Raw genomic sequence first — 26,837 nt, 5'->3', positions numbered from 1 at the left:
CATACAAAATCAGGAAATTAAAGAAAGACCATAAAATACGCATTATATCCTATGGTGACAGTTCTACAGTTTCTATGCAGCACTAAATTAAAACCTAACCAGTATATAGTTATATCACAGTCTAGTATATACAGTCACGAAGCTTGAGTTGTGAGGATGCTGGGAACAATAGACTGTGCCGGTACTATTTCACATTGTCTGTAATGAGGCGATATTAGCGATGCTAGTGGTTAGCAACTATCTATGGATGCATATTTACTACGTATTGAGCTTCGTGACTGTATATACTAGACTGAGGTTATATCCTTTTTTTTTACCCTTAACCGGTCTTTCGAAGGCATGTTAACGTCCCACTTCTTTGTTATTTTTTCAACATAATCTTTTTTTTAATTCCATACTTTCAGCACAATGGCCACAATGCAGATCTAAGCCTTTAAAAAGACGTAGTATGTCTTGGTCCGTAAGCCTGTCTTTCACAGTACCGGTGTAGGTAGGCCTATTACTGTTTCATTCTATGAAAACTTATTTCCTTTCAGTTCTTTTTTAAGTTTCGAAAATAGATCATAACCTGAAGGGGCTAAATCTGGTGGATACAATACATTACACATGCAGACGTTTTTTATTTATATAAGCAAAGCAACAATTCTTACGATTTCAAAAAAAAAATCATGTCCTACAAAAACTATGCAATTAAGGCCAATGGCCCATAGAATGAAGTGAATATTTGTCTTCAATTGATAAGGGAAGGTCGCAAATGGGAAATTATACCTTTAATAAACTCATGCCGAGTTGATGAGTTTGAAGAGTAAATTTTGAATCAGCTGGGACGCGGCCAGTCATTAAAATAGGCTATATATTTTTACATTGTTTTTTCATTAGTATGGCCCGGAAGTTAATGATTTATAGATACTAAATATGCTCTTAAAAATTTTCAAACATGCCAATAAATATGCACTAACAAATGAAGAGGAGTCACGTTTCATGTAGCAGTACAAATGTAATGACTATGAAGTTAATTCCTTAGAGCAGCGTTTCTCAAACTTTTTTGAAGTGGGGACCACTTTTTTAAGTCAGAACTGTTCCGCGGACCACCTTACTCTTGTTCCCGTCGAAAGTAAAATTATCATTTTTGTGGCATATTTTAATATCAGTATAGTTATATTTTAAAACAGAATTAATTAATTAAAATTAATTTAATTCATTTAATTTTATATTATTATTATTAACTAATTAAGTTACTGTTAATAGAAAAACATCATTTTCGTTTTTTAATAAATCAAGGCTATTAGAGTTTGGATAATCTTTAACTTATTATCTAAACAAAAGAAATGTTAGTACTCACATTAATGAGCTGGCTAAGCCTGCCGATTCTTGCACAGTTCTATATTTGGATGTATGCTGGTAAGCTTAAGTCGGAGATCGTCACATACATCGAGTCGATTTCGGTAGCCTACTTTGCTTTTATTAGAGTTAGTGATGAAAACTCTTTCTCACACAGATACGTAAAAGCAAACTGAATTATAATCTGTAAAGCACCATTGTACAGTTCATTATATTCTTTTTTCACTTGTGATGAGGTCCAGAAATTAACCATACTTTCCGCTTGAAATTTCATTTTAAGTCCGGTGTCATTCGAGAGTTCAATTAACTGTTCTCTTTCACTCAAATGAAAGTTTATTTTCAATATCACAATCACGAACCCATGAAAATTTGTCATATTTACTTGGAAAATAAGTTTCAAATTATGACCTCAGAGTTTCGAGATGTGAACATATGTCATTGCACAATTCTTTTCCAATAACGAAATCATTTTCAACCAAAAAAGGACTCTAGGGTTGGAAATAGTGAAGAAAATACTCTGTTTTACGGAACTGACCTGCAAACCAAGTTTCCTCTCGAACATCTTTATTTTCTCATGCGCATTGGGAACAGTCAAAGATTTGTCTTGTAGAGAGAGATTTAGATCTTTTAGTTTTGAGAATACATCTGAAAGATATGCCAATGTATTTGCCACATGTCATCAGCTGATGTGCAAGGAAAAGATGACGAGAAACACCACGTTCATAGTGCTTTAAATCCCTCTTTTGTTGCTGAGAGTAGAGTGGGAAGTCGGTAGACAGGTAGGGTAATAAATTTCATAAAATATCAGTAATGGGAGAAAAAGTGAAAGGCGATTGCCACGTGTCATTTCCAAACTCCGAGATTTTCAGCTATAGTGTGATACGCAATTCGCTTGAATTTTATTTTTTCTTCTGTCCTTTTTGAAGGACCACAAGGGCAGACCTCGAGGACCACAGGTGGTCCGGGGACCATAGTTTGAGAAACGCTGCCTTAGAGGATGTCTAAAATCAGAAATATCGCAATTAACAACCAACGTGTGGCTGAGGTTTTCAGTTGAAATTGCGTCTGTTGTCTCTGAAGATGCTTTTGTATCGTGAAAACTTATTTTCATGTCACAGAGGTTACTTGGAAATATTTAAATGATGATAATTATTTTGCAGAGACATCTTTTGGTGCGATGGTCTCTCAATTCAAAGCCAAATTTATAAATTTTCTGCAATGCAATTAGGATACTTGTGAGTGGGTACATAGTCTTGTAATAACAGCGCACTTCTGAAAATTTCACAAGTTTTTCCCGCCGAAGTTTAGTTAATAATGAAAAATAATACGCTTTCGTCACAGTTTTGTCACAGTCTAGTATATACAGTTACGAAGCTCAATACGTAGGCCTAGTAATTATGCATCCATTGATAGTTGCTAACCACTAGGATCGCTAATATCGCCTCATTACAGACATTGCGAAATAGTACCAGCACAGTCTATTGTTCCTAGCGCCCTCACAACTCAAGCTTCGTGACTGTACATACTAGACTGTGGTTTTGTTCTAAGTAATCTGTCATAATTATTCCTTCTTTGCACCCTCCTCGATAAAAAAAAAAAATTAATGCATTGACCTTTTCGGTCGCTTTTTGAAAGCGAAATTTCTTTGGGCGAGGAGAAACAAAGTATTCATATTCCTTTGATTGCTCGTTTTTTTCTGGATCGTATTGGTGGATCCATGTTTCGTCCATAATTACAATAGATCAAAAATGCTCTGTAAGAAGTTTCTGCAAAACGGCGCTTAACAGATTTGAAAATTGTCGCTTTTTTTTTTTATCAGCGTTCAGTCATTTATGGGTCCATTTGGCAGTAATTTTTCCATATACAAATCATTATTTACGATGTGAAAAACATTTTCATAGGACATTTTCAGTCTCTAGCCTAATTGTACAGGATTCGCACAAATGTTCTTTCGGGTTTTAAACACATGTAACTTAGGCTTAATGAAACTCAGGCACATAAAATTGAGACCGATAATTCAATTGTGATTTGTGAGCGAGGAAAATACCTTTTAGTGAAATAATATTATCCTGTTAGAGTAGGATGGCAGCAACACTGCATATTTAAGGAACTGTTTTTGTTTTGGCGGTGGGTTGTCTTGTTATTGTTTACGTAGGTTATGCTGGTGATTTAATAAGGAAATATTAATGTGAACAAGAAGCAAAAAAAAACATCACTTTCATTGTGAGTGAGGGAGAGGCGTTTATTAACGTGAAATGGAACCGTATTTGTTTTATTGTTCCGTTCAAGTACCGTAGTGTTGTAAGTAAACAAGAAAATTTGTGTAATTATATTGAGTAAACAACATGATCGCTTTACAAACACTTCTAATACATTATTAAATCTAGTGAATTATAGGTTTAGTGTAAATAAACGTGCACTTAATGTTAGTAAAACCAGTGTAATCAAATTTAGTACACGTAATACAGTACATAGTTTTCCTACTGTATAATATTGGATTAAATGGAGCTGATCTCAGATAATTTGTAAGCACAAAGTTTCTTGGTTTGGAGTTGGATAATCACCTGAACTGAAAAACACACATGGAATATTAATTTCTGATAGCCGGGAAAAAGAGTATAAGTCAGTAAATACACATTATACACGAGAACGGATTCAAGATTTAAAAAGTTATGCTTTATATATACAGGGTGTCCCTTTTATTTTGTGTACCTGTTATACCTTTTTTTTTGGATAGGTATTGGAATTTTTGTTTTTGAGTGTTATGTTAGAACACGGGGCTAACATGAGTGTGGAGATTTAGTGCATGTAACTACATTATGGTACAAGATACACGTGACGTCATCAATTTTTCAAATAGCACTACAAACTTTAGTCATGTTACATTGATTACACACGTTAAGACGAGTTCAAAAATGTATCACAATGTCACGTTCCAAATTAATAACAACAACAAAACGGAACAAAAACGTACTTCCAATGTGATAATGTTACGCTTTGAGAGTCACAGAAGATGTTCCAAATGGTGACCATTCACATTAATGAACATTCGAAGGCGTTCCCCGAAAGACCGTATGACTGCCCGGCATGTTGCTGGCTGAATGGACACACAAGCCTGTCGAATGCGTTGCTGCATGTCTTTGGGTGTTGTCAGAATGTTCTGGTACACACTGTCCTTTACAGTTCCCCACAGGAAGAAGTCGAATGGCGACAAGTCCGTAGAACGTGCAGGCCACTGTACGTGGATTGTGGCGTCGACAGCTGTTGTGGTTTGTTTACATGTTAAAACAGCAGACGCACAGCACACGAAGTGTACGAACATCAGTCGTCTTTCGTTTTTGTGTAAGTTAATGCACAAGTTAATGGGGCACCACAACAAACGGAACATTCTAATGGCATTCATTTTGCATTTTGTTGTTGTTATTGATTGGGAAGATGACATTGTGATACATTTTTGAACTCGTCTTAATGTGTGCAAGCAATGTAACATGATTAAAATATGTAGTGTTGTTTGAAAAATTGTTGACGTCACGTGTATCTTTTACCATAATACAGTTACATGCACCAAATCTCTACATTCATGTTAACCCCTCGTTCTAACATAACTCTCAAAAACAAAAATTCCAATACCTATCCAAACAAAAAAGTTATAATAGGTGCACAAGATAAATGGGTCATTCTGTATAGGAGGTAACGCGCACGTATGTGCATGAAGGTAGAATAATAGTCTAACACTTTTCCTTGCTGTATTCACTAAAAGTCATTTTGCGTTTTAAGCAAACTGGTACCTTTCACATACATTAGTTTGTCACATAGTTCACACACACAATTTTCGCTTGGATTGTGGAAATATTTAGTTTTGCAGAATTTATGATGGTAATCATGTACTGTTAATCGAGTGATCGCATTTCAAAATTCCTGATTAGGCTCGATTAACCACGGCATCAGTTGCATAAAACTCCTCCCAGATCTCGTCTCTCTTCTTTCCTTGTTCTTTGCAGTTCTTGTTCTTGGGTTGTAGATGGAAGTTACATAGTAATTCGGATGTCCTCGCTAACTCGTAAGCAAGGCGGGAAGGTGCCCATTTTGAGATTTCTAGCGTTCTCTTGAGGTATCTAGCCTTTGTACTTTCTATTGCTTTGAGGTCTGTTACTTTGAGGTGTTCCCAGATTACCATCCAGGCCATATGTGATTATCGGCAGTACTTTTGCTTTGAACAGCTTCATAGCTGTCCTCAACGAGAGTCTTGTGGGGGCTGTATTTCGTAGTCACGTCTTATAATGGCAGCTCCTCGTTCTCTATGTAATCTGAAAGAAAGTCGTCTGCAGTGTGATGCCCAGGTAGTTGGAGTTCGCCTTCTCGAGCTCTTGTCCATCTATTGTTATCCTGTCTTCCGCTGCTGTTCTTCCCCCTGTTCTAAAGATCATCATTCTTGTTTCGCTTTCGTTTATTTTGAATTCATTTTCTTCTGTCCACTAATGTAATCTGTTTATTGCCGTCTGGAGATCCTAGCACCATGTCATGTGCATATATTAGTAACGAGATCTCTAGTTGATGGGTGATTGAATTGGTATCTGCCTTGGCTATATTGAATAAAGCTGGACTCATCGGATCTCCTTGTAGTACTCCATTTGTTTGTGAGATGGGATTTGTTGTGCGTACTTCATCGTACTTTATTGATAGCCAGTATATCCCTGATGGCTTTTGTTAATTTTGTTAAGTTATGCTTCATGGAGTTGAATTATTTCGTTCAGAACGAATAACATGATTACATTTTTGCTCAGACTTGAAGTTTAAAATATATGTCTGGGATGATCTGATTTTGACCCATTTTTGACTACTTTTCTCGGACATTATAGAATATTATACAGGGTGATTCACGAGGAAAGGTAAAAAATTTAGGATGTGAATTCTGAAGTCATTCTGAGTCAAAAAGTTCATATGAATATGGGTCCGTTTTCGGTCACGGAGATATGTGTCTCTGACTTCACAAAAACTTCTGTGATTCCATTGTACTAACTCGCATTTAGAGACAGATAACGGACAAATTTAAAGTTTATATTCACGTATGCATACGTACCTAATATTATAGAAGTCGGGGTCGATGTTTTCGCACATTTCCAAAGGTACCTCCTTCTGCTTCAATGCACTGTTGCGCTCGGGCGTGAATCGCGCTCGTCGCTCGGGAGAGTTGCTCATGGCTGTTCTTTATGTCGCATCCAAAATACGGTTGATTAGCGCACCTCTCATTTCCCCCTTCCTTTGCTATACCAATTCTTTCATCCAACCCCATAGACAGTAAATACTCTTCGATATGGTACCCTTCTGTTCGGAAAGCGTCGTTCATATTCATCGACGACACGCAAGGAACTTCCATCACACAAACCATAAACATACACAATATCGGCGTATTCTGTAGTCGAAAATTTATAAGGCATCTTGAAAAACACAACTTAACACTTCCGATAACTGTACCTGTGTAATGTGCTGGTTCTGTGTCATTACATCAAACAAGGGCAGGCGATTGGACGTTTGTAGTGCCCCACCACCCGGTTTGTTTCTCTTATCTACATCGCTCACAATGCAGATTCCAATGTTACGTCATTCATTGCAATCGGTGACCTTGTCTCACGTTCTCACGTCAGTAGCATATGGTAACGTCTGATTCACATTGGGGCGAGACGTTTTACCAAGAAATTGCACCTAGCTCCGCCATCGTTCGAAAACGGACCTATGTTTATATGAACTTTTTCACTCAAAATGGCCTAAGATATCGTATCCTATATTTTTTACTTTTCCTCGTGAATCACCCTGTATACTCCTAAATTGAGTCTTGCCTGTTATGCACTAGGATTCTTATCTTTCATTGACCCTTAAAGTGATGTACTTTGCATACTTTCATCCTATAATAAAATATGGATTAATATTCTGGGCCAACTCTTCTAAAGCTAAGCATATTTATGTATTTTTTTTTTACAAAAGAAAGCCCTAAGAATAATGATATGTGTGCATTAGGGATATTATGTGAAAAGATTTGTCGAAATTTAGTAATCTTGTCCTTAGCTTGTGAGTACGTTATCTGTGTGATAATGTTTTATACAAAAATTCGAGATACATTTATAACTAATCAAAACATTAATAATTTTAATATAAGACAAATCAGACGTCCATCTACTCTGTCTTAGTCTCAGCTGTCATGAAAAATAAGTTTTCATTATTCACGCATTACTGTCTTCAGTCTCTCCGCGAAACCAGGTGGCCCGGGTTCGAATCCCGATCGGGGCAAGTTACCTAGTTGAGAATTTTTTCCGGGGTTTTCCAGTAAATGCTGGGTAACTATTGGTGCTGGACCCGGACTCATTTCACCGGCAATATCATCTTCATGTCGTTCAGTTGCTAAATAACCTGAGATGTTTATACAGCGTCGTAAAATAACCTACTAAAAATGTTAAGAGCATAGGCCAATATTCATTAGTATTGGTTGTAAATTTTTCATTGTGTTCTGTGCTGTTAAATTATTTCTGAATGGAACGTCTTTTCTCTCCGCTTTTGTCTGTATGGAATACTTTAGAATATAATGGTGTTACCCTGTTTTGTAGAAAATATTCCTTAACGAATTTCTATAGCATAGCCAATTATGAGCATAGAGCGCTTTGTACTTCTTGTTTCGGTATGTTTGCCCGGTAAGTAGGAACTTCATTCAAGCGATTAATATATTCTGTATACAAAATGTAACAGAAGGGTAAAAAGGGTTGTGTTTAATTACTTTTAGATGTAGACAACAAATTTTCTTCTTTTAAATCAAGTATTCGTATCTTGATCGAAAGGAACCAAGCACTCCGGGTAATGCAACCCGACTGTACTACTTTCCCCTCCTTCATGACGTTTTGGCTGTACACTGTAGGCCTACCTATTCAAATAACTTCAATCCGGTGTCTCGGTGACACGTGACCGAGCTCTAATTATAACATACTTCTTTGTGTCAGGTTTTCTTGTATCACTTTTGCATAACTGTATCATCTCAACTGTGTGATTGATATACCATCCAAAGTGTAGATTTTATTCCCATCATTTTTCGAAATTGTATTATTCTCAACTTAGTCCTTTTATAGAAACTCGTGCCACCCGACGCCAAAAGTCCTTTTTATTTTGAAGCAATTTAGGTTGAGTTGTCCATTTCAGGTGATGAAATATCTGCACTGTATATGATTATGATGTTGTATTTCATCTGTACTACCGTAACATTATTTCCATAGCTGTGGAGTATATGTTGCTCTTAGATTTCCTGAAGGCTCATTTACTTTTTTTTTTTTTTACAAAAAATATATTCGCAAATAATTCTGCTTAAATAGTGTTTAAAGACTATATACAATTTTTCTTAAATTCTGTAATGCTGTTTTGCGGGGGCATATTTAATATAGTTTGGAAATGAGTGTGTTGTATTCTCTATTTAGCAATTATGTTTTTGTTTTGATTGTCGAACATATCTATATAATGCAATCTTCTCAGCTCATTTTGTTATATCTTAATCCGAAGAATTTCAGCATTTACTACTGAGCACATCACGTCTCTTTTTATATTATTATTATTATTATTATTATTATTATTATTATTATTATTATTATTATTATTATTATTATTATTAAGATAAAAATCACCTTTTCCGTGAACACTGTGTTTGTGTTGTAATAAACCAGTGTAAACCCAGATGGTTTTTCCACTACCAGAAGAATATTGTGATGTACAAAAACATGTGTATTAATTGGTTTCACTGACGTCATCACCTCTTGAATATCTCTCCTCCCACCCCTTTCAACTTTTATCTCTTGCGGCGGACGATGGGTCTATCGTAAATGGGATACCGATCGTCATTTCATGTTTTTCATCTGCTCATCCCTCGTTGCAAGCCTATGCGTCATTGTGGAAAATTTGACAGAGCCCGATAAGCCGGTTAAATCTGTAATTCGTTTCACGGTAGGCTGGTGACATTGCTGTGTTAACGGCTTGCATATTGAATATATTAAAATATGTCTGCGGCCCTCTCCCCTCCTCCCTCATCCCTGTCCCCGGCGAGAGATTAAACCCAGCGAAGCGTAGCTTTTAAGTTTTGTTTAATAACAGTTAGCGTTTTTAAACATCAACAATTTTTTTTTTGCGAATAGTTTAATCATAAGCGTTGACAGTGTTAGTTCAGTTGTACCGACAACTTTAGGGTCATGGATTCAGTTCCTGGCGAGACAAAAGACTTTTTTTATAGCGTGAAGTAGGCCTATAATAAAATGATTTACAAAGATACAGAAATCTAAACCGATTTCGAATCTCCACGGAAAGACAAGTTTTTAGCAATTCTGATGACACAAAACTTTGTCGTTAGTAGAGCCCGGAATTTATGTAACATTAAAATGAGAAATATGTGAAGAGTCCACTGCAAGAATGATGGATGTCACTTTCTTGTCGAAAATGAACGAAGACTGTCAATGCATAGCTTAAGACATATAGAATGTGCATACAGAGTTATATGCCATTAACACTGATAGTCATTAGTCCAGTAATGATCGGAAAATCACAGTTAAGCTTTGAGCGCTAAGCATTTCAAACTGTCAATTGCTTCTCCTGCAAAATGTATTCCAAATGACATCCATCATTCTTGCAGTGGACTCTTCATATACATAAATATGTCGCCAAAATTGGCAAACATGTATATTAATATGTAACTTAAAAATCTAAGCTTTATTAAATAGATTTGTTTTACACTGATTCTGAAATAAAAAAAAAGAGAGCTTAAAACACTTGGTTTTGTGAGATCTTATTAAAAAATGGCTAGATAACAATTTTCTTTCACTAAATGTTTCCAAAGACTACTTTGACCCCATAATCGTATGTGGTTTACAACAGTTAAAATCTTGCGATAAATTAAATGTAATAATTCATAATGCCGGTTGTTCAATTAATGATGATTGCAAAACTCGCATTTTGAAGGAATCTACGCAAGTGAAGTTCTTAGGAATTATTATTGACCAGCATTTAAGGTGGGATAAACATGTTTCTTCAGAAAGATTAATTTTTGGCCCTACAGAATTATATCTGTTACGATGACAATGATTATTTATTATAGGAGAAAAATTCCTTGTATAATGGCAGTTGACTTAATATAAATGTCAACATATTATGTCGAACTTGGAGTCAGGCAATAAAGGGAAAAACACTAGAGAAGAGGGATTCGATCCGGTGCTGTGGATTGAACTTCGGTTCAGTGGTTAGAGCACTTGATTTTTTTTGTAGGTTATTTTACGACGCTTTATCAACATCTCAGGTTATTTAGCGTCTGAATGAGATGAAGGTGATAATGCCGGTGAAATGAGTCCGGGGTCCAGCACCGAAAGTTACCCAGCATTTGCTCCTATTGGGTTGAGGGAAAACCCCGGAAAAAACCTCAACCAGGTAACTTGCCCCGACCGGGAATCGAACCCGGGCCACCTGGTTTCACGGCCAGACGCGCTAGCCGTTACTCCACAGGTATGGACTTAGAGCACTTGGTACGTAGAACCAAGGACCCGGATTCGATCCCAGGCGCCGGAGCAAATTTTTCTTCTCTATGTTTCTTCAGACTTCGTAAAACAATTTATAAATTTGTAATTATTCGCTCTTACATCCCTACAAATATTCTGCGATTAGTTTATTTAGGTTTGGTTCAATCTGTTATCCAGTATAGTGTAATCGGATGGGGAGGAGCAACAAAATTTATACTTTCGCCGCTTATATTACTTCAAAAGTGGATAATTAAAATTTGCTTAAACAAGTCAATTGATTATCCAAAAAAGTGATTTATTCCGATTTTAATGTTTTCTAAATTCAGCAAATAAATATAGCCTACATTATTGAAATATAAAAAAGTCGTCTGAAATATAAAGCAGAACAAAATGTTTATTCTACCAGAATAAATTTGACGTGACCACTGGAATAAATCAAAGCCAGAGTTACGGGTCAAGGTTATAGAACTCTGTTTTGATAAAAATCCTGATTAGGTTATTTTGAGTTTAACAAATGTAAGAAAATAATTAAGCAAATTATTTAGAATTCATGGTTCCTTTTTCTTTTTTCTTTTTCTTAATTTCAATAACTACTAGGCCTATTTATTCATTCCAACTTATGTTCTGTTCTTGACTTGATTGTCTACTTTTGTCGTAATTATCCCTGTTTTGTAATAATTGTATTGGTATTGTAATTTTATCGAATTTTTGTTATGTTCTTTAGTAGTTACAGAAGCACGAGCTTGCTCAAACGGTTGTGCGCTGCGTCAATAATATGTATTTATTTTGTATTTCATGTAGCAATAGAATAATACTAAACACTTAATTGTCATATTTGTCTCATTGTAATATTTATTGTACCATTTACAGAAGAATAAGATTCCTCTAAGAAAGCGACTAATTTAAATTCAGATTTGATCACGATCTTGACCTTCAGTCATCAGCAGGAACCGTATTTTTTGGTGAATTTGAATAGATGATTTCATTGTTAAACTATTACTATTTCGGTGGATATTTCGTGAAATAAGTTGTCAGTTCGGTGGATATTTCGTAGAATAATTTTTTAATTATATTATGTTATGTTTAATATAAAACTTCTTGTGACTTTTTTTCTTACACATATCACGTATCAGCATCGCCAAAATATAAATTCAAAAAGCATGGTTTCTACATTGTCCGCACGAAAAGATTTGTGCGAGTCAGTCCTTATTTTCGTATATGAAGAACTGACTGTCCACATTAGATGTAGGAAACCGCACTTCTTGCAAACAGTTCACACCAGATTCCTCTAATAGTCCTCCCGAATCTATATTTGCTGCACTTGACGACAGAAATCGATCTTTTTTCGATTATCATAGGTATAGTAAAAGTACAGAAAATTAAGCGTTATCAAGTGATTAACAAATTGACTGAAACAAAAGTTATAAACATGTTTTTTTAACAATATTGAATACAATAATTTTGGTGTATATGTAGTAGTTTTTGCGATAGATTGGTTATATTTCTTGGTTATTGACATATTTCGCTCAATGATAGAAATTTCATGTTATTTCGACAGTTTGTTTTGCTTAAATATGATATTTTAGGTATGTAGGCCTACTGTAGAATGATAATTTTAACAAAAAAAAAAAAAAAAAAAAAGCAATTTTAGAAAATTTCGCGCGTATCACTATTACCAAAAAAATACGGCCCCTAATCATCAGTAGTTTTCAGGATGAAGACTTTTATAGAGCCCTAATGTCATCTTTTAGAGTAGTAAATCTTTTCAAGGGACTGGAAAATTTATCTTCCGCTTTCATAATGACAGTTATATAGAACATTTTGCGTTTGCAGAGAGAAAAAACAATATTCTAAGGAATACATTTTCAAAAAAGAGGGAGAGAGAGAGAGAGAGAGAGAGAGAGAGAGAGAGAGAGAGAGAGAGAGAGGGGGGGGGGAGACAACCGCATTAAATTTTACCCACCCGCACAATAGTCTCTTTCGCTTTGATTTGTTACGTTTTGCAAATAAACGTTACTAAAGCAGGAGAAATAACATCTCATTCTTTTGTGCAGTGCACAAGTATGAAATAGTGTTTTTTTTTGTGTACATGAACATTATTTTTAACAGAGTTTAATAGATTTTAATAGTTATGAAGTTTTAATTATCTATGCCTGCAGTATATCGTCGTTGTTCCTTCAGTAACTCCTATGTGCAAAATTTAAAAATTTTCAGTAGGAAGAAAAAACGCATTTATTCATTCGGTGGCAGTGGTACATAGGAGATTGTGAATTCTTACATTTTCGAAAGAAAGAAATATAATTACATATAGGAGATTTTATTATTTACTATATCACTATTTAATAGAGCAAAAATCTGAAAATCGATAAATATGTCACATAGGAGTTATTGCAGGAACAGCAACGATATGGAGTACTTTTGTTATGCGAAGTTTATCAGACATTGTCGAATCTTATTGCTACCAACACTTAGAAAATGTAAGAGTAGTACATTTTCACGGTTTTGAGATGCTGCTTTTATGTTTGTTTTCCGCTTTTCGCCGATAAACTGGTAAATGTAATTCATAAGGCAGTGAAAAGATTTTATCTCAACCCATTTTTGTTGGTTGCAGTCGAAAAGTAAACCAATAATCGAGTGAAATTTTTGATTGTGAAAGTGATGGAAAATGAATACACGACAATTCTCCCCCACTGTAACTTGTATTCATGTGATAACCGGTTCGATTCCCGACTTTGGCGTTTTATGATCCTTTCATCTCATTCGACGCTACATAGCCTGTAATATACAATGTCGTTGAATAACCCGCGAAAGAATAAATATGAATGGGACGTAATGATCTATTATACCATGAAAAGTCTGCTGGAATTAAAGGGCGCGTTACCGCAGCGCTTATCGGAATGTGTGAATGTTGGTGCCTAGTTCACAATCATTTCCCCTATTTTCCCATCACCACTCATTCATGTAGTGAGTAGTCCTTCGTTACTTACAGCTACTGGATGTAAATCGGGTTCATTTGAATCGATGCTATATCTTCATAACTAATTTACTTCATTATTTGCGAGAGAGTTATTACAATATTCCAAATTAAATGGAACACTTTGTACAAAATAACGTTACACATAAATCACTCATACAGTTCCACATCATCCGAATTTAGAAATGAGCATTTGTTTGCAGGGCAATTTTAGGCTATATAATAATTATTATTACCCCCACTGATTGAGGTTCTGGCTGATATGTAAGCCTATATCTATTATGAGGCAGTATATCTCATTTGATTTGTGTCAGACAAAGAAGAACTGTTTGTATGCATCTGAAGTCTGACTAGTGAAATATATTGCTACTAGTCACGTATGCAGTGGAGGGGGAAAAGGAACTGGCCACCTTAACCCATAATCTCCTTGTTTAATTATTTCATGACTAGATCTCGGATTTTTAGGCCCTTAAATCCATTAGGCGCTTAAAATACTCGTAGGTTCTAACAATTATAAAATAGACACTAAAATACAGTTTTGGACACCTAAAAATACAACTTCATATAGTTAGAAATAGAGTTTTATGCATCTAAAATGTTTCTCTACCTACTCAAACTATAATAGTAGTAAAAATGTAATTAATTTTTTCTATTAATTACGTTTTAATATTCCTCTCACGATTTAAAATGTTATACATTACAAATCCACAAATTTAAAATATGCATTACAAATCCACAATTTAAATTGTACCGTACAAATTCACAATTTAAAATAATAAGAATTAAAATAATTTTAATAAGAATTATGGTATAAAGTGACAAAAACACAAAAATAAATTATGACTAGAAACTTTATTATGTCTTACATTATCTATTATTCAAATGTTATTCATAATTAGGAACAGAGTAAATTAGCAAGAATTTTTTTTAAGATTTTCTACAATAAAATTAGGCTGTGCCTTTTTTCTGTTAAAATCATATTGAAAACTGAAAAAGGCCTTTTCACTGACACGAATGTTATTGGAGCAAATTAAAATTTTGTTATATTATTTTTTATGTCTACTTTTTCTGAAATTACTCCATGTTTCCACACCAAAACACTTGCAACACGCTTAAAGAAGGAGCACCAATAATCTCACAATAAAATAATTATAGTCTACGATGAAAAAAAGGAAAAAAACTGTTTTAGGCAGTTTTAGGCAAAATGTAAAATAGGCGCTAATCACTATTTTAAGACATTTTAGGCACAATAAAAGACACTGATGCCTTATTGGTGTCACGAGATTCTAACCTGTCTTCGGACAGTTGACTAAACAACTAAAAACAGTTATTATCGTTTACGCCACCATCATCATTGTGCATTTATCTGGGGGGGGGGGACGGCTGATAAAGTTCTCAGCTACCAGAGTGGTGTAAGATGTTCCCTGTAAAAATATTCACTAATTTGCCCTTGTGAAAGGAATTTTAGAGCATCTTATCTCTTATTATGAACCAATTATTTAAGAGTAAAAATGGCTGAAAAGTAATAAAAAATAAATAAAATAAAATTGTGATACCTGAACGCAAAGCAAATATATTTATGTCAGTTGAACTGAGCGTAATGGATTTGCAATAAAATGAAAACAATAAAAATGTGTTAACCTTTGAAAATGAAAGTATGCATACTAAGAGTGAAAATAAAATTAACTCTGTCTCAGTTTCAAATTGAATTGGAAACGCCAAAATCATCATCATCATCATCATCATCATCATCATCATCATCATCATCTTCTTCTTCTTCTTCTTCTTCTTCTTCTTCTTCTTCTTCATTATGCCGTTTGACGATGAGTTCACCTCGGTCCACCCAGACTCGAACAAAATGAAAGTATATATTTTTTAAAACAACTCATACGAGTATTTATATATATAAAAAAATAATTTTAGATGTGTTTTGCTTTTAGAAAATTTTTCTAACGCTGCTTCTTCAAAATCCAGTCTAAGTAGGGATCTAGTTATTTCAAAAGTAAATGCTGGATTGGTTTCCATTTCCACTATAAGATCTCAATCTCTATTGGTTGTAAGCCTATAATATATGGTGGACATGTCTGCTGATATGGCCGTTAGGTGACATGGGTGTAAGCGGACTGGCCGATAGATGGCAGCAATTCAGTGTATCAACAAGTTACCGTTCCAGACAGACCTTGAAATGACCTTGATGTTAAAGCGATTATAAAGAATACTTAAGATTAATGTATATTATACAGCGTGTAAACAATATAAACTGCCAGAATTATATAGTAGTACATACTGAACGAAATATCTAGTGAAGTTTAACTGTAGTTTATAAGTTTATTTTTAACTAGGTGTACCCGTGCGCTCCGCTGCACTTGTTAGAAATAAACATAAAGTAATTCCATAATTAAAATAAGACATCTGGTCCAGGGAACATTCGTGTTTGTTAGAAGGATAAATCGTTTAATATGTCATTTAATTGAAATTGTATTTAAATAATTAAAATGCGATCATTTTGGTCCAGAGACCATTCATTTATTGCAATAATAATTCCTTTAACATATTTATTAATTGTTAATAAATGCAAATAATTAAAATATGATCATTTGGTTCAGAGAACATACAGACAGGCAGACATACATACATACATACATACATACATACATACATACATACATACATACATACATACATACATACATACACAAATTTCAAAAAAGGGATTTTCGGTTTCAGCATGGTTAATTATACATGTTGTTGTCCAAGGCCCCTTATAGACGAAGCCATTTGTTTTTATTTAATTGCAGCGCCTTAGATGGCGTTATTTTAATTTTAAAACTCATTTATCTCATTAAATATCAGTCCTATCAAAATTTTGCATAGAATAAAACTTATCGGAAATCACCTTTAAAAAAAATTGTATGTAACATTTTTCATGAAAATTAACAATAAGGGAGATATTTCGATTTATTTAATTCAAGCCCCCTTATAATCCCCCTTTTAAATAAAATATTTTGAATGCCATATAGCCTAAAATCCAAGTTACAACGAACTTAATTTATATTTCAATTTTCATATAAATCGGTTCAGGCATTATCGCGTGAAAAGGTAACAAACATCCAGGCAGACTGACAGACAGACAGACAGACAGACATACAAACAAAAATTCCAAAAAAGCGATTTTCAGTTTCAGGATGGTTAATTATACATGTTAACACCAATTATTTTTGGAAAATCGAAAATTACCAGAAAAATTTTCGCTACAGATTTATTATTAGTATAGATTTGTAAAATATCATGTTTTTAAGATGGATAATAGTTCATTATTTGTTTAGATTTCGACAGAACGTAAATGTTATCGCCAATGCACCCAACACATACCAATATACAACAGAGTAACAAACGACTGTTTCAGTGTACATACCGGGCAAAGTAGCCTAAATAATGACTCACTATTCTCTTTTTAAAAAAAGCTAGACTCATAAAACACATTTTTCTAAAAAAAACCATGATAGTTACAAAAAAAAACAACATTTTGCTTTGTTCTTCAGTTGTTAATGCTCTACTATCAGTACTTTTTTGATCGTTTATATCTTTTACACCCTGTATATATGAGTTGTCATGCTTCATATGATCTGAAGTACTAAACGGAATTGTACCAGAGCCGATAACTAGCTTTGCATCTCAATTTGTAATTCTGCATTTTATTAATTTTGTATCTGGACTAATAACCTTATTTTCTGTTGGTGAAAAAAAAATCACTATATATTTTTGCATTTATTTGTTTCAGTTGACCTCCTGCAGATGCTTGAGTTTAACGTGACCATAACGTTCCCTGCCGCACCTCTTCTCACTGTCATCCTAGCTCTTGTTGGTAAGTCCATTTGAGTATATTATTTTCTAGGGAAAACTGTTAAATGGCTTTTGAATTGAGTGACTAAATTTCTACGTTCACATTAGGGTTGTACCAGAATTTATAATGAGGAAAACAAGACGTAACAAGAATTGGCAACAAAAATAGAATAGAGGCATAACATAACGGAAATAATAACATTAATAGAATAAAAAAAAAAACTTACGCTGAACAAATTTGCAGTAGAAACCAAGATATGGTGCTCATATTGAAACAAATTCAATGTAAACGATTATACAGAGTGAACCGTAAGTAGGCCTAATGTCATTCATTCTGGTGGATGATTCCTTTAATAAATGCAACAAAAAAGTCAGATACCATTTTGCTGTATTTTGAATAGTTTTCCAGAAAAATGTGCGCTTTAAAATACATGAATTACGAGATTGGGCAAAGCTGTGCAGTCGGTAGGGAATGCACGTACGTCTTGTTGCTCGAAACAACCCTTCACCTGGCTTGTTATGAACAGGGAAGTTGAAGGTCATTGCCACGTATATTGTTTTTAAACTCGTAAGAAAAAACACAGATGATATACCGTTTTGTGTTTATTGTGTGTTAGACTGCCGACAATGAACACTGCTCATTTCACGTTAAATAAAATCTTAGGTAATGTAAAATAAACTCTACAACCTAATTTTAATTAAATGTTCAGAAAACGCAGACAATAAGATACGCTTATTTCAAACTAAATTAAGATTAAGACATATTTCTGCTCTCCGATTTCAATTAAATATTCTAGAGAATGTAAACAATAATGATGCTTATGTCACGTTATAAAAACAAAATTTTGAAACATTTAATTTAAAACTCTAAAGAAAAAATTAAAAATACGATATGCTTATTTTACGTTAAACGAACTAAATTAAAATATTAATTTTAATCTCTTCGATTTGATTTAATTTTAATTAAATATTCTTTGAACACATAGAAGAAAATGTAATTTTACGTTATACAAATCTAGTTAATGATTAAAAGAATTTCCGTTTGTCGTACTACAAGCATTTTCTTTAGCCAATTAGAAATAGTTCCCTCACACTTTAATTCTTGAAGTAGTAATTGTAAACTTTCATCATCATCATCATCATCATCATCATCATCATCATCATCAATAACTTCAAGATTTAGGCCGATGGCCTGTTCCGTCTCCAGAATTTTATCGGTCAAATTGGTCTCTCCAACGTCTCTTTGGTCTTCCCACTCGTCTTCTTCGTGTAGGTTTGTAACACCATGTTTTAAAAGGTTGAACATTTCTTGTTATATGGCCGTACCAATTATTTCTATATTTTTCAATTATCGTTGTTATACTCTCGACATTCAGTTCTTGACTTATATATTCATTTTTCTTTTGGCCCTGCAGTCTAAATCCTGCCAGTGGCCTTAATAGAACTTACATACAAGAAATCAAATTTCCCTTAAAAGCAATTGTGTGTGTTGTGTTTACATTTTTCGTTGTCCCACCCATCTCTCACATTACGCGAGCTGCAACTCTCTAGCAGGCAATAACATTTATAGGGTTGCCAGAGTGCAGAACGATAGCTTACATTTTTGGGATCAAATTTATTCAAATTTAAGGGACAAAACTAAAATTCTTTAATCATTTATCTTCATAATGCACTGCTCTCTTAAATTTACTGAGCATATCGGAATTAATTCAATAGTTTTCCCAAATGTTTCATATATATATATATATATATATATATATATATATATATATATATATATATATATATATGAGCCGTTCAGAGCAGAAGTGGCGTAAGTCAAAAATGGGTAATGAGGGTAGAAGTAAACATTCTGTAAAATACAGCGCAAAATAGCAAGTAATATTCAATTTATTTAAACTATTAATAGTCAGTGGATAGCACGAAGGATATATTAATTGATACTTTGCGCTGTATATTGCAGAATTTTTACTTTAAACCTCATTACCCAATTTTGACTTACACCACTTCTGCTCTGAACGGCTCATATATTCGGCTTCAGTAGCGCTGAAAATTGCACTTTAGCAAACATTTCGAAATTATATGTTTTTCTTATCACAATACAGACAGTCAGTTTCCAAGTCGCTGAAAATTGTACTTAGCAAAAGTCTGGAAATTATATATTTTCTTATCACAATACAGTGTACTTCTTAGGAGAAGATAAAAAATATAATCTATATCCTGAACTGTTGTAATATACTATATCTTAATAACAATTGATTCGGATTATTGCACTCAGCATTCATAGTAACTCGATAGTAATGATCTGTAACAAGTTAAAAATCTACTTACGGTCTTTATGGACTCTCGCTTTGAAATTTATTCTACGTACATATTATGGTGTAGATTGCATTAGAGACTTTTTTCATCACTCTATATCACTTTATTTATCTCGAAAGCAGCTTTGTGTTGAACAAATACAGTAATAACTGTGCTGTGTCAACACACGGTATGATTTTTTTGTTTGTTCATCGATATTACCATTGATTTTTAGAACCTAGATATAGGACAAAAGCAAATGTTATCTCCCTTCCCCCTGCATGGCCCTTCTACATAAAGCACTGAACATTGGATTAGTGTCCCTGATCAGGTCACATACCTGGGTTTTAAAAGGTCTACCCGTTTCCTGTCCCACCTTTCCCTTCTGGAACCCTCATCTCGAATACGCATATGGGGAGGGATTAGGTTTGATAATTCGTTATTAAAATTTTTCAGAAATCTCTGTGTAATGTTAGCAATGGGCTGCCACTTTGATGTAGGTGCATCCAATGGAGCTTCTGGTCTAATAAGTGTGCTGTAGTGTAGAGGGAAATAGAAAACCTTTTCAGTCCGCGAACTTGTCACGTGCAAGTTCATCGTGTTGTATTTTTAAGAATGATCTCTGTCAAGTGTACGAGAAAATTATAAAGAACCATAATAGATATTCAGAATTTGAATTTAGGAATTTTATTCTTCTCCGTCGTCATATTAGTAATTTGCTTTGTATAAAGTGCCCCATTTTGATATAAACTAATTTATACATACATACATATTTTTGTTTTTGATTTTATGCTGTAGTGGGTCGTGGCCAATTAGAACAAATTACGAAAATTGAAATCATTGTATTGGGACAAAGTTTCTCCCACGAGTTGATGGACTTGAACAGAACACAAGGCGGTTTATGGATTTAGATAAGAACTTTTTCTTTTTCGTGAGGTCACAAGTTAGTGACCGTTGTGTTATTGAAGTTATTCTCTTTTGTATTCCCTGCCACATTTACTCCTATTAAATGAACAAGTAAAATTTGCCTGGTAAAAATGATTTCTCTTCTATTACGAGAAGGCTATATACTGTACTCTTTGCTCTCATTCATAAAAAATGATGTTTGCATTGTCAGTTACAGGTTTAAGTATGTAAATAATGCAGATATAATGTATTGTCGATGTTTGGAGATGTGAACTCAAGTAGATTTAATGTTAAAAGGGTGGAGTTAGGAATGATACCTATGGTTGGTGTTTGTATTGTATGTTGACTTTCTATATCAGCTTAATAATTTCTTCATTGAGTTTAATTTATTTTTAGATTTTTTTTAGCTTATGTTAACTGGATGTTTTGATTTAAAAGAACGTTATTTTGATTAGAAATGCTTTTACTTTTTTTCCCATATAACAGACGTCAGTTCTTTTTTTCTTTAATACGCACGTTGGTTACTGCGATTGCAATTTAATATTTTTTGTAGGTTCCTGTCAATTGCTTTATTCGGTATTTTACAGAACAATTGCAAATTCTTTATCAGTGATATTTAATACTGTTGGCTTGCAATTAAGTGCGGAAAAAACCGATAATACAACAAATAAGAAATCGTGTAAATAATGTATAGGCCCTACTTCTTGGATTTACTAACCCTTGTTGATCTATAGGTATCATTGCCTAGGATAAATTTTCAATATTTCAAGTATTATTTCTGCAATGCTTGGGAAAACGGGCGTAAGTCAGTTTCCACAAAAAATTTTTTATTAATTTATTGACAACTTACAGAACATCTGCTCGCTTGGGAAAAGAGACATAAGTATTTCTCCCATTACAATAATTCTTACAGAAAAAAATCAAATCGACATAAACCAGTGTGAAGACAGTTTTTTTCCTTCTCCTGTAAAATTAATATTTTTGACTTGTGCCACTTTTCTCGAGCACTACAGATTTTAAGTGCAGGAAAAACGATAATACAACAAATATGAAATCGTGTAAGTAATGTATACTTCTTGGATTTGCTAACCCTTGTTGATGATATAGGTATCATTGCCTAGGATAAATTTTCAATATTTCAATTATTATTTTATATAGTAGACCTAAATTGGACATGCCGTGAAATAGATAATTTTGAATGGCAGTCCTCTTACGGATGTACGGCTTAGTTAGATACATAGAAGTTATCATCACAACATGCAACAAGAATCTCAAAACTGAAATGTAATTGTGACGTAAATTACTCGTTATTCATGAAAGATTCATAAATATGGCCAAGAAATTCGAGATCATTTGTATCAGAAAAGTTCTGATTCCATTATGGAATGAACAGGAAGTCACATGCTTGAGGGATATAATTATCATTAGGGTATGTTGAATTGTTCTGTTGGAATTTTTACGGACCTCTAAAACTGGTGTATGGACCAAAAGAAACAATATGAGAATGTGAATGATACGAAAATGCGTCGATTGCAAATGCAAGTTATACTTAGCTTATAATATTTGCCACTAAAGCGAGGCAAAGCTTTCTCCTTTTTTCTGAATTCTACTAGTGATCTAGATCGATATGCCTAATAACTCTTCTATAATATGCGAAAAATTTCATTGCCGGTAGAGTACTTTAAGTATGTTACAGTGATGCTATAATAGTGCTTGTTCACTAGTTAATGCAGTCTCATTGATTTTGGAAAACTTATTATCGAACTTAGTGCATTTTCTTCTGCACAATAGTCATCTTAATATGCGTGCATGAAGTTTTGCCTAGTTTCTTGGTATTTTAGTGACTGCTGTTACGGGCAAACTCTGTACCGAGGCGTTTATTTTTGTACTCGATTTCCTGTTTCCAATTTGTTTCTCTCTGTTATTTTTATGAGCTCCCTGAAGTATGTAATATGGCCACTGAAACACTTTGTAAATTGTTATATATGTGGGAGAGACTGTTGTACTTTTAGCATAATGTATCTTTGAACATTTTTTGTTTTTTTTAATTTTCGCTTCTACCTAGAGGATTCAAACTTAAATAGATTGTAGAGAAAGCCGCTAGATAGCTCTGGTCGTATTTTCAGTTCGATTTATTGTAAAGTGTGAGTTCTGTGGACAAACGAATTTTTTTAGTACTAAAAGTAAACATTTCGTTCATTAATATATGTTTTCTAACACAAAACCAGATTGTATTTATTACTATCTATCAAGTACAGTGTGTTCCCTGTCATCTGGTGAATAATAACATATTTTAATTTCCGTGATTTATTCGAATCTCTAGTTTTGGGAGCCATATTTGTTTAAACGTGCACCCTCTTGTACCTTTGAACACAAAACATCTTGTACCATGGAATATGTTCTAAGGTACACGATACTATCGGTTTTTGTTTTTCCTTTATTTTAAGATCATGTCACGAAGTAGGCCTAAGTCTGGAGTTAAGAGGCCCCCAATTGATCCGTATGCCTTGAAGAAAGCTGTTGAAGCAGTTATTGCTCCTCCAGAAAATAAAATCTAAATCATAGAAGCCTGCTCTGGTATATGATGGCAAATACATTTTAAATATGATTGTCAGTTTTTACAGGTATATTCCCACCTACATTCCATGTGTTCCAACTTACAAGAGGTTATATTCCAAGGTACATGAACCTGTTGTACCTTTGAACACATTACATATCCCTTCATTTTATTTTTCCATCCTTAATAGATCTGTAAACATACATACAGAAAGTTGTAAAGGAATCTTCAATAATTATTTCAATCATTTTTTCACTTAAAAAAATTCATTTCACAAAATTAAACAAAAATAAAATGTGAAAAATGTTTAAAGGTACAACAGTCTCCCCTACACCCTTTGACACGAATATTGGTCTCTATTCAGAGACTTGGGCCAACAAGTCCCACCTCGGAATAGCCCCGGAATCATCGTGTGCGCTGTTTTTACACGCGTGCGTTTTACATAGATTCGAAGCCCGGTCTTCGTAACGAGAAGAAAGAGCTCTATCACTAAGCCATAAAGGCTTCTTAGGGAATATGTCGTTTTGTGACATACAAACACGTCGCTGGTACGACTTGATTTCATCCTCGTATCTCGGATGCTTAATATTTCTCCATGTGAATCTCACGTTAAGCCGAATGACAGACAAATTCACACTACAGGAGAGCGACCATTTTCCATGTCAAAGGGTCCTACAAAAACTAGGGAAGTGGAATGTCGAAGAAAGCGATGGAATGCTAGCCTTATAAACATTCTTTTCGTGACTCTAATATACCGAATTGATGATGATGGTGATGGTGATGGTGGTGGTGGTGGTGGTGGTGGTGGTGGTGGTGGTGGTGATCAGGCTTCGAGACTTTGGACCCGATACAATAAGTTTACTGTGCATGTACTATAGGTTTTTGACTCGCTGCAGGTAGTGGAAGATAGAGATGTGTTCAGGTAACAACGTTGCTATTTAGAGTAGAGCACGGTAGTATGGGGGAACATACACATATTTACATTCTGAAAGTAAATATACATTATACAATGACAATGTCAAAAGAATGTGAAAAGTATTTATTCTCCTGCCTTTTATAAGCATTTGTGTTTAATTATAGACAGTATTAATGGTGGAAATAAACATGTAGCAGTTTTAATTTCTTCATTTATCCTATTAGGAAGTGCAGTTACAGTACCGAATTGCAATGTACTACAAGATACATTTTCAGTGTCTCAAACATAAATCTTTTTCGGTTATCTGCCAAATACAGTTTGTACTGTGAAAAGCTGCGCTCTACATCGCATGACGTGATAGGAGCAAAACGAAAAAACCTAACTTCATTGCAGTCTCTAAGAGACAGTCATTTATTCTCGGGTGACTCTATGTCCACTAATTTGCTGTTTATATTACACAATGTTCTATATCCATTATTTTTAGATAAAATTGATTTCCACTTCTGTTTTGCACGTCCAGTAGCCGGTTACTTGGTGTCTCATCAATTCTCTGTGTCATTTCCTCAACTAATTTGAGGGCTTCCGGCATCTCTTGCTCTGACTTTTCTAACCGTGTAATAATTTCAGACACAGTTTGAAAATAGGTTTGTATGAAAACCAAATTATTATTCGTCAGAACCTTCAAATCCGGAGCGTTTTCCTTTGCGTGGCATTCATTCTACAGTACCCCCACCCACTGTACGCTTTATCACTATACTCAGAACGCCGTTATGCGGATTTCCCACTGAACTGCTCTATCGGGTCCGATGTCTCGAAGCCTGATGATGATGATGATGATGATGATGATGATGATGATGATGATGATGATGATGATGATGATGATGATTCTTTGAGGTTCCTACTTGATGAACAAGATTATTAAGATTTTTAACCACCATTGAACGCCAATCGGAACCGGGAATCCTTGTGCCATGTGGTTAACGTGACGTAAGGTAACCGGGTGAAACAACACAGCGCATTAGAAGACTATAGATATTCACTGGTCTCCGAATAAGATAGATAAATTTCCATTGCTCTGCCGGGAATCGAATACGAATTCGCTGGATTCTTCGTCGAAAATGGTAGCACTTGTGCTGCAGCGTCATTTATATACTTAATATATTATTTTCCGAAGTTGAAACGTCACTGCATGTATTGTAAATTACATTAGCTCTGTTAAAATACACAGTCTGGTCAATTTTTCTCAGAAGCTGCTTGTCCCTATAAGTTTATTATGGGTTAAAATGGTTTCGAACAAGGGATAGGCAGCACAGCGCTGTCCAGAATTTTCCTAGGGTCTCTATATAGTGTAGCAGAGAATCTTCAATAAGCCACGGCGAAATTAGATTTATTTCGGCACTATGAAGCTAATAAAGTTTGCTTACTTTCTGTTATATTCATTGGTCTATAGGTCCCTGCTGCAGCAGCAGCGTAGCTTTTGTGGCTATCATGAGAGAAACCCAATGTCAGCCTGGGTAGGGCAGTCTTCTCCGATTGGATTTTTTGGAAACATTTCCAATCAGTTCGCTCACCTCAGAGCCGGAGACCCCCGCCCCCGCCTCCTCGCCACCCCTATCATTTCCCGGCCATGATTCAGGTTTCGTTATTGATTGTGGGGAGACAATGTTGTTCCGGGTAACAGAGGGAACTTGTTGATTTCTCGATCAGAGTTGGGGCTTGTGGACCACTTTGGGAATAGCGTTCGAGCTGCTGAAATATGTTATATGAAAAATATCTAGTACCGGTACATGAGTTAGTATGTTATAGTTAAAAGTAGAAATTGTGACATCATTGAAGACAAGTCTCATGTAGGAAATTCAACGGAATGGAAATACAGTACTAGCAACACAACACACTTGGATACCAGAAATTACGAGTATAATTACAAGAAAAATTCCACAGTCAGCATAAATGACAATTCAGACAGAATAAATTTCGACCTGACAAATGCGATAGATGAGCATTGCATCAACCGCTAACAACTTATCCTTGCTAGAAAATCAGGCTGTTGTGAACGCTTAATTAGAGAAGTCATAGAAATTAATTCGTCTCGAAACACAACCGGGACAGAGCGGTTTATATCGAGCATGGCACGTAAACCGATTTTATATATTCTTTAAAACACAGAGAAGAAAAAAATCGGCAAATTATTCTAAACAATTCCCCAGGCCTACGTGTAATAAAGCAATACAATTGTTGTTTGAAATGCACCTAGTTCAACCATAACTCTTTTAATATCAATTTCTCTTCATTGCCGTTACTAAATGGCCTAGTATTATCCACCATATTAATTTGCACAGGCTTCAGCATGGGTATCACTAAGCTGATCAGACAACTACTCATTGTTTTAACATTAATATTTTTTCTCTGAACTAATAATAATTAGTTTTATTTATCCCGAATAAATTATTTCTAATTTTCATATTTTTATTA

At 34.5% G+C, this 26,837-nt stretch overlaps 1 protein-coding gene across 5 annotated transcripts in view; it reads left to right on the top strand.

Moving 5' to 3' along the window:
• LOC138699801 (membralin) overlaps positions 1–26,837 on the top strand; it is a 432,208-nt gene that overhangs the window by 106,465 nt on the left and 298,906 nt on the right. For all 5 annotated transcript variants that reach the window (XM_069825971.1, XM_069825970.1, XM_069825969.1 and 2 more), the window contains exon 11: positions 17,627–17,710. In XM_069825971.1, coding sequence (XP_069682072.1) covers positions 17,627–17,710 — 84 coding nt within the window. The remainder of the gene's footprint in view (positions 1–17,626; positions 17,711–26,837) is intronic.

Source organism: Periplaneta americana, chromosome 5 (assembly GCF_040183065.1).
Source record: "Periplaneta americana isolate PAMFEO1 chromosome 5, P.americana_PAMFEO1_priV1, whole genome shotgun sequence".
In the NCBI taxonomy this organism is placed as follows: domain Eukaryota; kingdom Metazoa; phylum Arthropoda; class Insecta; order Blattodea; family Blattidae; genus Periplaneta; species Periplaneta americana.
Note: the sequence above shows the minus strand (reverse complement) of the source record. Positions and strands in the feature narration are given on the sequence as shown.